Source organism: Electrona antarctica (genome assembly GCF_951216825.1).
Source record: "Electrona antarctica genome assembly, chromosome: 4".
Lineage (NCBI taxonomy): Eukaryota > Metazoa > Chordata > Actinopteri > Myctophiformes > Myctophidae > Electrona > Electrona antarctica.
Window position 1 is genome coordinate 47,227,317 of NC_136809.1, and position 12,029 is coordinate 47,239,345.

A 12,029-nucleotide genomic window follows, 5' to 3' on the forward strand; every position below is an offset into this window, starting at 1 on the left:
CATTGATTGCCAGTGAAATTGCAACTAGAAATGGACACACACATACCCACCCTTGACATTAACCCTTAGACGTTTTGAAGTTTAATGTCTTATATTTGTGTAAGACCTCAACATTGACACTGCCCCATGTAATGTAGTGTTTTTAGCAGCCATTGTTGTGACTCAGTTGGAATTTAACAGGCTAGATTATAGGACACCTGTAACCCAATTTTTTATTTAATATTATTTTACCTATGTTTTGGGGAAAAGTGGTAATAGTGCCCCAAATGAAATTTGTGGAAATTTCAAGCTGTGAAAACGGAAAATTAGTGCCATTAACCAAGATGTCGCCCAAGCAGAAGCTTTATTTGATAATGGAAAACATTACACAAAATCAAAATATAAATATTTCTTTATCTAAAATATTTCAGTATAGCACTAGCATAGCTCTCAATATGCATTACAAAGCGTACAAATTTATCTCACATTTTCTTTAATGAAACAAAGAGTGCATGTAGGACTATTATGCGCAAGTTATCATTGTAAGTGAAACTCTGAATAACTGTAAACAATTGGCAACAGATGTCATACCTTCACCACTTCAACAGAGATGCAAATATATATTATAATGATAGCAAATATATTATAATGAGCAACCTTTCAAAATAAAAGCTAACAGCCCAACCCTTTATTTAGAATGCTAGTTCTCAGTATGCAGCTGTCCGGAATGCGTTGTTCTGAGCGAGCGGCATGGTTCTGGAGAACTGCTTCTATCCAGTCGACTTCACACTCGACCCTGCACTTCCTTGGGTACTCACCCAAAAATACTCACATTTGTTACTTAAGTAAAAGTATGAATACTGCAGTGTAGAACTACTCAAGTAAAAGTATGCTAATCAAAAATTACTTGAGTAAAAGTACTAAAATATTGGTATAAAAATGTACTTAAAGTACCAAAAATATAAAGTACTCATTATGCAGAATGTCCCATTTCACAAGTTCAAAATGTATATGCGACGCATTGTGAGCTTGTAGATCTGCTATTCTCAAATGGCCGAAATATAGGGCTGAAGTGGGTAATGTATGTTTTGTAATTATAATCAAAATCTACAAAGTAACTATAGTAACTAAAGTTTTTTAAATAAATGTAGTGGAGAGTAAAAGTACAACATGTCTCCGAGATGTAGCGAGCGGAGTAGAAGGAAAAAAGTACCTGAAATTGGAATAAGTAAATGTACTTAGTTCACCACTGCTTGGGTCCTCAGCAATACGCCCGCCAAGTGTGAAGTTGATCGAATGAACGGCCCTTGATATTATATATGCGAGGAAAGTCAGACATACAGAGATTCCTGGAATTTACAGATGAATGCTCTACAACACATTCACTGGACAAAGTCTTTGAGTAAAACGGAAACAGAAAAAAATAATAAGAAATAGAGTCCTTCTTCTTCTTTTATATAAAGCAACATTGGGTACTTAGAAAAGCGCAATAATCAGAGCTATTCATTATCATTAAAATAATGCTGATCTCATTAAATTATCCAAGCTTTGCACTCCTAGTCCCACTCCCAGACTTTTTAGAAATAGTCTATTGAATAATACATAATCCATTGAATATTGGCAATAGAGGGTATGCACATGCATAAAGTGAGTAGAAAATTGAGTGGCAAAGTGAGTTTAACGTCGTTTAATGCAATCAAATAGGACTTTTCTGTTTGGATGTATGGGCTGTCAAGCCCAGAAAGTATTTTTTTGCCACTTAGTTGGCATACCCTCTATTAATAGTATTGCTCTCAGCTCCAAGCTGGCCGTGGCACACTGACTTTATTGGACTTGGGATTCGGTCTGGTGGTGGAGTCACTTGACGAAGAAGCTGCCCTAGTGTGATGGACAACACTGCCTGGACGTCGTGGACCCTTCCCTGCAAGGAACCAGAACAGAGGGTATTTAGAGGGTATGCATGTGACATCATCATACCCAAGTTCATTAAACTACTTTCTGGCCTTGACAGCCCATACATGCAAACAGAAATGTCCAATCTGATTGCATTAAACAACGTTAAACTCACTTTGCCACTCACTTAATGCATGCGCATACCCTCTACAATGCGTGATTGAAAATGAGTGAATCAGTGTAATGCATTCACAATTCCGACGTCAATTCTGGAAGCAGAGAGCAAACACCACAGGCACATGCGACACAGGTGTGGAAATCACTGACCAATTAAAAAATGTTAAGTCTTTTGAGGACTCCAGGTAATACTGGACACATCAATTAGTTTGGTATCAGCTGTCAAAAGATCAGATATCATTCCATGCAAATGCAGGACGGATAAATGCATGTGTAAAGATTTCATAAAGAAATAGACATCAATGTTACTTGATACTCAAGCCTATCCTACATGCAATTTAGCCTGGTATCTTTTGTTTAGATAAAAGGTCTGCTAAGCTAAACAACTTTAGTCACAAATCACCTACCTGGAGGGGAAGTGCTGGATGACTGATTTTTAGTGGCAGGCCTGTAGATGGAGACTGAGGCATTTCCCAGGTAAGTAGCTTGGCGCTGGTAGTCATCAAGCTGCTCTGAGCGCCTCAAGCCAGGTGTGGGCTTAATGGACTCCAACTTCTTCAAGAAAGCCTTTCAAGAAAATACATGGTACAAGTAATTTTCCTAACCACGAATACTATACAAACAGCCTCAATTTCCGTGAGTTGAATAACACGTCATCTGATCAGACGCTTAATAGTTTTAAGTGAGGGATCATACAATGGTAGAAAGATACCATTATATATCAAGATATTTACAAAACAACTTACAGTGCTTTACAGTTCAGTTACACTGAAGAATTTATACAATATTCAAATAAAACACAACACATTTAAAATACAAAGTGCACTGAGAAATAAAACATTAAGAGTATCAAACAATAAAATAAAATAGATTATGGAAAGGCCTTTTCTTATTTTAAGAAGAGAATTAAAACAAGACACTGTTTTAGCAAGCCTAGGCTCAGGCAGGTCTTCCCAGAGCTTGGTCTTCCTTCAATTAATCTGAATCAAGGAACAACCAGCAGGCTCCTGCCAGTTGTGAACGCTGAACAGGCTCGTATGGCGTTAATAACTTAGAAAATAATGTAATTACAAATCAACTCTCAGGACTCCAGATCCTTTTTCTCCTTTGTACATACTACATTATAGTGTTGTGTATTTGTTGATTGTGTTACTATGAATTGAATACATTGGACCACAATGGAAACAAGTCCCCAGCACTTTTTTGTGTTATCCTTTAAAGGTCTGACTGTACCATGTGCTGTATACAATTTTGACTAATAAAGTATTCAATCAATCAAAGTTGCGAAAAAAGAAGACAGTATGATGATATCCGTGTCTTTTAGACATTCATTTAAATTGTAATATAATTTAAGACTTTATTTCAACTTTCTCCTCAGAGCACAGGTCTCCGCTATGTCAGGTAGGTTATTGTGGGACAGCAATGTTCGGAATGCATCAGCCTATTGGTGCCGCTAAAACAGGCATGTGTGAACTTTCACACACATGCCTTCATGATTTGAGGCATTTTGTTCAAAGTGGAAACCACTCTTGCAAACTTTAGATGCATATCTTAGCAAGTCAGGATGGAATATGAAAAATCGGACAGATCCATCTCGATCACATGACCATAGAGATACTGATTTCGCTGAAGTTTGGACAAAACAGCAATAAAAAAAAAGATGGTGGCGATCTGAAATGTTTGGAGAGTAGGTTTTGCTCTGGCCAAGATTAGCTGTTCACAGACGGACGTACACACGCACGGTCTCGGCCTGGTGGCAACACAAATAAATGAATACAAATGAATGGTTCTGCACTCTGCAGGACTGAAAAGTAAGAAAAGAGACAGTTCAGAGTAAAAATAACTTGTGTGGGCTGGAGGCTCAGAAGTGATATATGCAGTCACACCCCCACATGCAAGCCCTCTGGAATTTCCTTGGTAAGCGAAACCCCTCAGAAAGCATCGCAACTGGAAAGAGGCAATTGGAAACTGGAAAGAATAGACCTCCCTCTTATATTTCACTGGCCTTTCAGAGGTCTGGTTGGCTATCTGGGAAAGCTTTGACCATTTTGTCATTTTGTTATACCGATTATATGATATAATTTAACTGGCCTTTCAGAGGTCAGGACTATTATCTATCTGGGATAGGTTTGACCATATTGACATGGTACGGCAGAATACTGTATGTAACTATACATCTTGAAATCAATAGAAACAGTCGTACTCTAATGCTTGAAAATGAGGTGTCTTACACATGTAACGGGGGATGGGATGGATCTAAAGATCATCACACACACACACAGCATATTCAATTACTTCACTCTAAGAATAGAGAGAAGCGAGGGCGAAGGAACTGATGGTGAAAGACAGTGAGCCTCCAGAGAGAACAGTCTGTTCTAGGAACATGTTCCACGATAACATGCATCAATAACAATATTGATGAGCAATAGATGAACCCCTATGCTAAATTAGTTTGTCAGAAAGCAGAATATGCGATACATTTTACATTTAGACATAAATTAGTATGCAAAAGATGATAGTAAACATCACTCCCACTGTGTGGTCAAGAGGAGTTAAAGTCTGGGGTTAAGGGCCTGGTGGAGAGTGACGTAGGGTGATGAACTATGATATAATGTCACTCCACGGCTGCTGCTTCACTGACACCTGCTACCATCTGTCCATGTCCGTCCGTGTCCACTTTCACTGATGGCGCTCATACACTGGCACCAAGCTAGAAAGGACCACTGCGTAGTCTCTCACACACTAGCCTCGGAAACCCAGACGTTTTATACTCACACACAGACACAAACTGCAAAAAACATGAACATAATTTAAAGGAAATCATAGAATGACTGTCCTAGCCACTTGTAACTTATTTGGTTCTGGACCCTGGGTATGGAAAGCTTCACATCCGACGGTTAATTGGGAAACAGAGGTCATTGCTCCAAAGTCTCCTGTCCTGTATTGTGGATATTATAATTAATTGGATGGGGAAGGAATAGTCATGAAGGTAATCTTCTGAATAAGGATTGTGTCAGACTATTAGGCTTAGTCTTATTGATTACATCTTAGTTAAAAGGTGAGGGTGATGCTTAGACATGGCCCATTGTAACATATAGACGGGAAAACATTTTGAGAATTTAAAATGGTTTCCAATAGGGTCCAGATAACACCTTGAGGTCTGCTTGACTGCCTCTACAATAGTCAAACAGATTTCTAACCTGCACTTTTAAGGGGAATATCAAAATTTGTCTCCTGGAAAAGCTTGTTACAGAATTCTGCCTATGCCATTTTACAAAAGGTCTAGAATAATGTGTTTAGCCTGAGAACTTTAGTGAATGTACTGAACTACTGAGTGATATTTTTATATATTGTTTTATTTTATGATAGTAACTATGACCAAATGATAACTTAATGTGTTAATGTTGCTGCTGCTAGCAAGGGCATCACTTTACAATGGAAACGGTTACTCTTTATAATGTTTTTCTATAAATCCTACTAAATGATAACTATATTTTAGATTGTTTGACTGAAAACTGCATTTTATTGTGTTCATGACTGTTAAAAATGATAATTTGAGTGAATTATTTTCTATTTTATCTTTACAATACATCATGTCACAAAAAAGAAACGTTTCGGCTATCCAGCCTTTGTCAGTGTGTAGAATTGGGGGTGTCTGTGTGCAGGTGAACACCATCACTACTAATCACTTTGTGTGAATATGACACACAAAGGTGGAAGGTGATTGCAGATCATGACTCTGATCATTAACTCACTTCTACACTTGACAGTATATACAAACACACAAAAAATACAATTCTAATAACTAACAATAGTCGCTGAGGACATGACTGCCATGTGCAAACCTGTTATTATTATTTTACCCAGGGTAGTAGCTGAGCATGAGTGCTCATTTTCAGCAACATCCTTTACTAATGCACAGAAGACAGACACACATTAAAACCTGGGAGCTGACCAGTACAGCAGTAGTCAGAAGTTAGACTGGTTATTTAATAATGAAGTATTTAGGACAGCCCAGTTTGTTTCTAGAGCCTGGAGTAGAAGAAAATCCCAGCTCTTCAAGTAGGTACATGCGTCTCCTGTTACAGGCCTAATGGTGTATTTTATTTTATGTTGTATATTATGTAATCTGCCTTGTAAGGATCTGGGGTGTATTAGTCAGTTTAGTTGACTAATGACTGATCATTGTTTGCAAACTTTCATGTTGGTTTATTGTCAATGTTTATGTAAACTGTAAAAAGTGTCCTGTAAGTCCATATGGGCTGGGCTTCTTCGGAAGCATGACACTTAAATAAAGAATCAATCAATCAAATAAATAAATCAATCAATCAGTACAACCAGCCACTGAGCAGCTCCACTGGAGCAGTTGGGGGTTCAGTAGCGACTTTAAGCAACGACGGATACGGCAGTCGGCTACGGCGACCGGAAATGGATCAGTGCTCGATACATAAACCTGCTCTCCGTCGCAGCCCTTTCTACTACGGGAGAACCTACACTTACACGTAGTGTCTACAACGCCATGTCATAACCATGTTTATTGAAATTATAGCTGTCATACATTTACACCGATTGCTCCATCACCTCTCTTATGCTGTGTAATGTGTTGGCATGCTCTGAATGAAGAAATAACACTAATACCATATGTCATATTAACCATGTTTATTAAAACGGTTTTAGAATAACACAGATTGCTCCAACACCTTCCTCTTTCCACTGCTGATCATGTCCAGCGCATGTAAGAATTAAGCAATATCGGCAAGTTAGCTGACGCGCGACGGGGTGTTTAAAAAAAAGTGTTTATGTTTGACACATGCTGCATAGACGCGTCACCATGGGAACCAATGTCGCCGACGGCTGTTTGCTTAACGATTTTGACAGCTACGGCGACGGCGTCATAGCCGCCGTACTTCCGCATAGCGTCGCCGTCCTGAAACAGTCGTTGCTTAAAGTCCCTAGTGTCTTGCTCAAGGGTACTTCAGTGGTGTTGAAGTGCGCTCCTCTAACCCAAACCACTAGTCTAGTGGTACTTGAGCCCCCCCTCTGGTGGTACACAGAGGAGTCGCCCAAAAAAGGAGAAAAAAGACAAAAGTGGAATGAAATATTTATATTACTACAAGAAGTTCTTCTGACCAAGCAATTGGTTGAAATAGGCTATCCAGTCGTGCTGAAATGAGCATGACAGCACACCCAGCCGTTAATAGAAGATTTGAGAACGGATTAATCACATTAGAAATATCATCAGTTGTGCTGATTAGTCATTAGACAGAGTTTTGTCAGAGCAGCAGCATTATTGGTATACGCTCCTGTATTTTAACTAAATAAATACATAATAAATGTTATTTATTATGGTGGTACATGCAGAGTTAATATTTTCTTACTTCAGTATAAAAAGGTTGGGAACCAATGCTCCTTTAGGCCACCGCTGCCCTGCATCTACCAGATACTAGTAATGCTCCTTTAGGCCACCGCTGCCCTGCATCTACCAGATACTAGTAATGCTCCTTTAGGCCACCGCTGCCCTGTATCTACCAGATACTAGTAATGCTCCTTTAGGCCACCGCTGCCCTGTATCTACCAGATACTAGTAATGCTCCTTTAGGCCACCGCTGCCCTGTATCTACCAGATACTAGTAATGCTCCTTTAGGCCACCGCTGCCCTGCATCTACCAGATACTAGTAATGCTCCTTTAGGCCACCGCTGCCCTGTATCTACCAGATACTAGTAATGCTCCTTTAGGCCACCGCTGCCCTGTATCTACCAGATACTAGTAATGCTCCTTTAGGCCACCGCTGCCCTGTATCTACCAGATACTAGTAATGCTCCTTTAGGCCACCGCTGCCCTGTATCTACCAGATACTAGTAATGCTCCTTTAGGCCACCGCTGCCCTGTATCTACCAGATACTAGTAATGCCAAACTTACTAGCTCATACTGTGATACACACCGAAGCACTGCCTCAGTCACTCCCCAGATATAAAATACAATCCTCTATACGTTGTATGTATATGTGTTTTTCTTTTTTTTGGGGGTGGGGTGAGGGGGGTATATGTTTTTCTTTTTTCTTTTCAAAACCTTGAAATTGACATTTTCAGTGACTAAAATCTCAGGGGCAGGCATACACATTACACAATGATATTTATGATCTCAGATCCCATTCCTTAAAGGTAAAATGACAGATTAAACCAGATGTCTAAATACTTCCTTAATGTTAACGAAGTCCACACCCACAACACCAGAGGGAGTGCAACAAACCTTGTGCAACCCAGATTCGGCACAAACAAGGGACTAAATTATTTTCGCTCCTATGCCACCAAAATGTGGAACGCCCTACCAACAGTCATTAAGACATGCGAATCCCTTGACTCCTTCAAAACCACTCTCAAAGGGCACCTACAGACGGCTGTAATTCGAAACTGGCCCCCGTAAAATCTGAATCAACTAGAGATTTGGTGTAGTTTTTTTTTAAGAAAAGAAAAGAGCGCACCAAGTACAGTGCAACTCAGGTCAGTTTTTAGAGATCAGAGGTTCAAAACTCACCAGGTTCTCCCTCTCAATACGCTGCTGCTCCCGGTGTCGGTTGAGCCCACTGTGATTGACACGTACTGGAGGTGCGGTGCTTGCTGTAGGTCTCTTCACACCTACTGAGCTAGCTGGTCTGGACCTGGCAGACAACTTTCGCAGAAGCCGCTGGTTTTCACGGTCGATGCGGCGGACTTCATCGTTGGAAAACGAGTAGTTTTTCCTGTTCCTCCCACCAGGACATGTAAAGACCAGCTCATCCACCAGCTGACTCTCCACACTAAAAGAATCTTAATTGGATAATAATGGAAACACGTTAAAAAAAAACATGGTTTTCTTTGAATGCCTCTTTGATTCAAGCATGCATATTCTAGAAGAGACAGGAAACGCCAGGATTGGTAATATTGTTTGTCAGTTACCAAAAACAAAAGCATGCATTCCAATTTCATCCTGTCCACAAGTCTACAAGCCAAAGCTCCACCTGTACACCATTTGAAAACACCACAAATAACATTTTAATACAGCACACATTTCAGCAAGCCGATAAAGGCTGAAGGGTAACAAAATAATATATTCACTGAATCCATAATCATGACTCACATTTATCCATATCCGAGGCTTCATCTTCTTCCTCGGCTCTACTAATGACGCTAGATGGCCCGTCCTCTGGCTGCTGCTGCTCTCGGAGACCTCCGTCCTCTGCCTCGTTGACTTTGGATGATCCCTGCGTCCAGCGGTGAAAAGTAACTATGTACATAATTTACTCAAGTACTGTACTTACAAGTACAATGTTGAGGTATTCGTACTTTACTTGAGTATTCCCAATTTCCAATACCTTTACTTCTACTCCACGTCTCAGAGGCAAATATTGTACTTTTACTTCATTACGATTATTTGAAAACTTGAGTTACTAGTTACTTTGTAGATTTGGATTATTATACAGTAACCACTTCAGCCCTACAGTATATTCATTTCAGCCATTTGAAAATAGACAGTCTACAAGGCAAACTCACAACAATGTGTCGCGAGTGCGACGACATTGTGAGCTTGCAGATCTGCTATTTTCTTTTCTTTTTTAAATAATTTTTTTATCCCACGATTTTGTAACCCATTTTTCACCCCCGTGTTAATTATCTAATGTGATCCTGGGCTCTACACACCCTCCGCCAACCTTGGGAGAGCAACGGACTTGAACTCATGCTTCCTTCATGCATGAGTGTCCAAGTCGCTCCTTTACACCTGACAGGGGGGAGTTTCCCTGGTTGGACGTAGCGCGTGGAAGGAACACGTTATTCCAACCAGTTCCTTTCCCCTCGTCAGGCGCCCCTGGCTGGCCAGGGGGAGGCAGTTTAGAGACCAGGATTACTGCATGTTTTTTGTGAGGGTACCTACCCTAGGGGACACAGGGAGAACATGCAAACTCCACACAGAAAGGCCCTTTCGCCAACCCCGCCTCGGGTATGGGCACTGATGACGCGGAGGAGAGAACACGTCGCAAGCACCCACAGCGTCCCCAGCGGGAATCGAACTGGACCTTCTAGCTGTGAGGCGACAGCACCTCCGACCACCGTACCCCCTCAGATCTGCTATTTCTAATATTTTTATACATTTGAAAACATGAAATGAGACATTCTGCACAATAAGTACTTTTACTTTTCACAATAAGTACATTTTGAATTCCGGACTTCGACATTGCAGCATTGATACTTTTAATTAGGTAAAGAATGTGAGTACTTTTTCCACCACTGCCTGCGTCAGGTCCAGAGATTGGAGCGGGCTGGTGTCAGGAGTGGAGAGGGGCGTCACGTCTGTGACCGAGTCTTCTGATTCCGCCACAGGAGGAGTATGGGGCCTTTCTCTAGGCTCTGCCGGGCCCACACTAGACCTTCTCATTCGGGTGGATGTGGAGGGTGGTGTTGTCTTAGACTTGGTCGAGGCGGGGGGCTCCAGAGCACAGCTATCGCTGCTACTGCTGCTGCCACAGGAGCTGTCTGTGTCCGTGTCCGTGTCCGTGTCCGATGACGTTCGGGAGTGACGCTTCCTCAGGAATTTCTTAGGGGTCTTTACCTTTCTGCTTTCTGCTTTTGGGCCAGGTGCTTTGTGAGTGGACGGCAGCCCTTCTTCCTCTTCGTCGCTCTCATCCTGACTCTGGTGATAGCCATCTTCGTCGTCGTCCGCGCTGTCTTTAGCTGGCCAAACTAGGAATGTTTCATTGGGGCTTTTAGAGTGCATGCTTGACATCTCTACGTCGCTTCCGGTGTGGACCACTTTATCTGAATTGCAGCCAATAGATGACATGCTTGAAGCCATACTTATATCTTCTACCTCTGATCCATAGTTGACCCGTTTAGTTTCCACTCCTTTGGTTAAACATGATTGAACCATTGCTTCATCTGTCCTTGGAGGCCCACTACCTTCAAGAGCCTCTGTCTTCTGGCTCTCTCTGTCACGTAGAGGCTCGGGCACTGGCGAGCCTCCCTTTTCATCCTTTGAATCCTTGCCCACCTTCATCCCTCCATCTTTAGTGATGCCGACGTCTTCGTAGTCACTGTCAAAAAACGAGTGGTCCACTTCATCTTTTTCTACCTTGGGGTTGAACATGTTAGCCGAGTTCAACTTCAGTAGAGGAAACGCAGAAGCTTTACCTGTCAAATAAATACAGGTAATCTCATCATCATCATCATCATCTTTTTTTTCAGTAACATCTCATCATGTGCATTCCACCACTCTCCCACTGTCTCATTATCAAGTGACAAGACAGCATATGATTCATTCATGGTGCTGCTGCTACAACAACAACAACAACATGCCCGTTTTACTTCTAAGCTAAGGTAGGTAACAGTGTATGAAAACAATATTGGCTAACAGTGTACTGTGTCTCACCATAGACTGGTCCGCAAAGCAAACAATGTACGTTTCATCTCTTTTAGATCCTATACGATGCTATATATTGTATGTATCTAGTTATAGCTATATAAGACTCACTAAACAATTTGATTTACATCGACATTGCTTGTTGTTATCAGGAAATAATGCTTGAAGGAAGTTGAAGCTGACTCGTGTAGCTAGGGAACGTCACTTCCTGACAACGCACTTATTTTTTTTCTTTTTACGGCTGTACGCGGCATTATTTTTGCATTACCGCCATCTACTGGTCCAAATAAGTGTCTACTCTAACGGCGGGTGATTATAGTAATTTCTTTCGGGTACTGTCCATAGTAATTATAACTCTATGGGTAGTGCCCGTGGGTTACTGTGTGGGTACATTTTCCGGTCAAACACACACACACACACACACACACACACACACACACACACACACACACACACACACACACACACACACACACACACAGCATGAGATTGGGTTATTATAGCTCATTTTCTACTTAAAAAAGAAAGAGAAAGACAGTATTTCTATCAATGGGTCTTGAACTGTCAATTCCGACAATATGTCTTGA

At 41.2% G+C, this 12,029-nt stretch overlaps 1 protein-coding gene across 3 annotated transcripts; it reads right to left on the reverse strand.

Moving 5' to 3' along the window:
* Nucleotides 1-330: 330 nt before the first annotated feature.
* cfap97 (cilia and flagella associated protein 97) lies at nt 331-11,636 on the reverse strand. 3 transcript variants are annotated; one of them, XR_013789928.1, is made up of 7 exons: nt 11,452-11,636; nt 10,303-11,213; nt 9,169-9,292; nt 8,587-8,858; nt 2,457-2,616; nt 2,048-2,141; nt 1,771-1,900 (listed from the first exon to the last, which is right to left on the reverse strand). XR_013789928.1 is itself a non-coding variant. In XM_079500108.1 (6 exons), the coding sequence occupies exons 2-6, from the start codon at nt 11,167-11,169 to the stop codon at nt 1,773-1,775; spliced, it is 1,551 nt and encodes a 516-aa protein (XP_079356234.1). In that variant the 5' UTR covers nt 11,170-11,213; nt 11,452-11,636; the 3' UTR covers nt 331-1,772. The 3 variants fall into 3 exon arrangements, 1 of the variants encoding a protein (XP_079356234.1); XR_013789929.1 differs by having other exon boundaries at nt 1,780-1,900; nt 2,060-2,141; XM_079500108.1 differs by lacking the exon at nt 2,048-2,141 and having other exon boundaries at nt 331-1,900.
* Between the last annotated feature and the right edge of the window lie 393 nt (nt 11,637-12,029).

Coding starts and splice junctions, on each gene's coding strand:
- cfap97 (XM_079500108.1), bottom strand. CDS start 11,169: ATGTTCAACCCCAAGGTAGAAAAAGATGAAGTGGACCACTCGTTTTTT. Junction 2,617..8,586: donor GTATTGAGAGGGAGAACCTG/GTGAGTTTTGAA, acceptor TTTTCTTGAAAG/GCTTTCTTGAAGAAGTTGGA. Junction 1,901..2,456: donor ATCCAGCACTTCCCCTCCAG/GTAGGTGATTTG, acceptor GGTTCCTTGCAG/GGAAGGGTCCACGACGTCCA.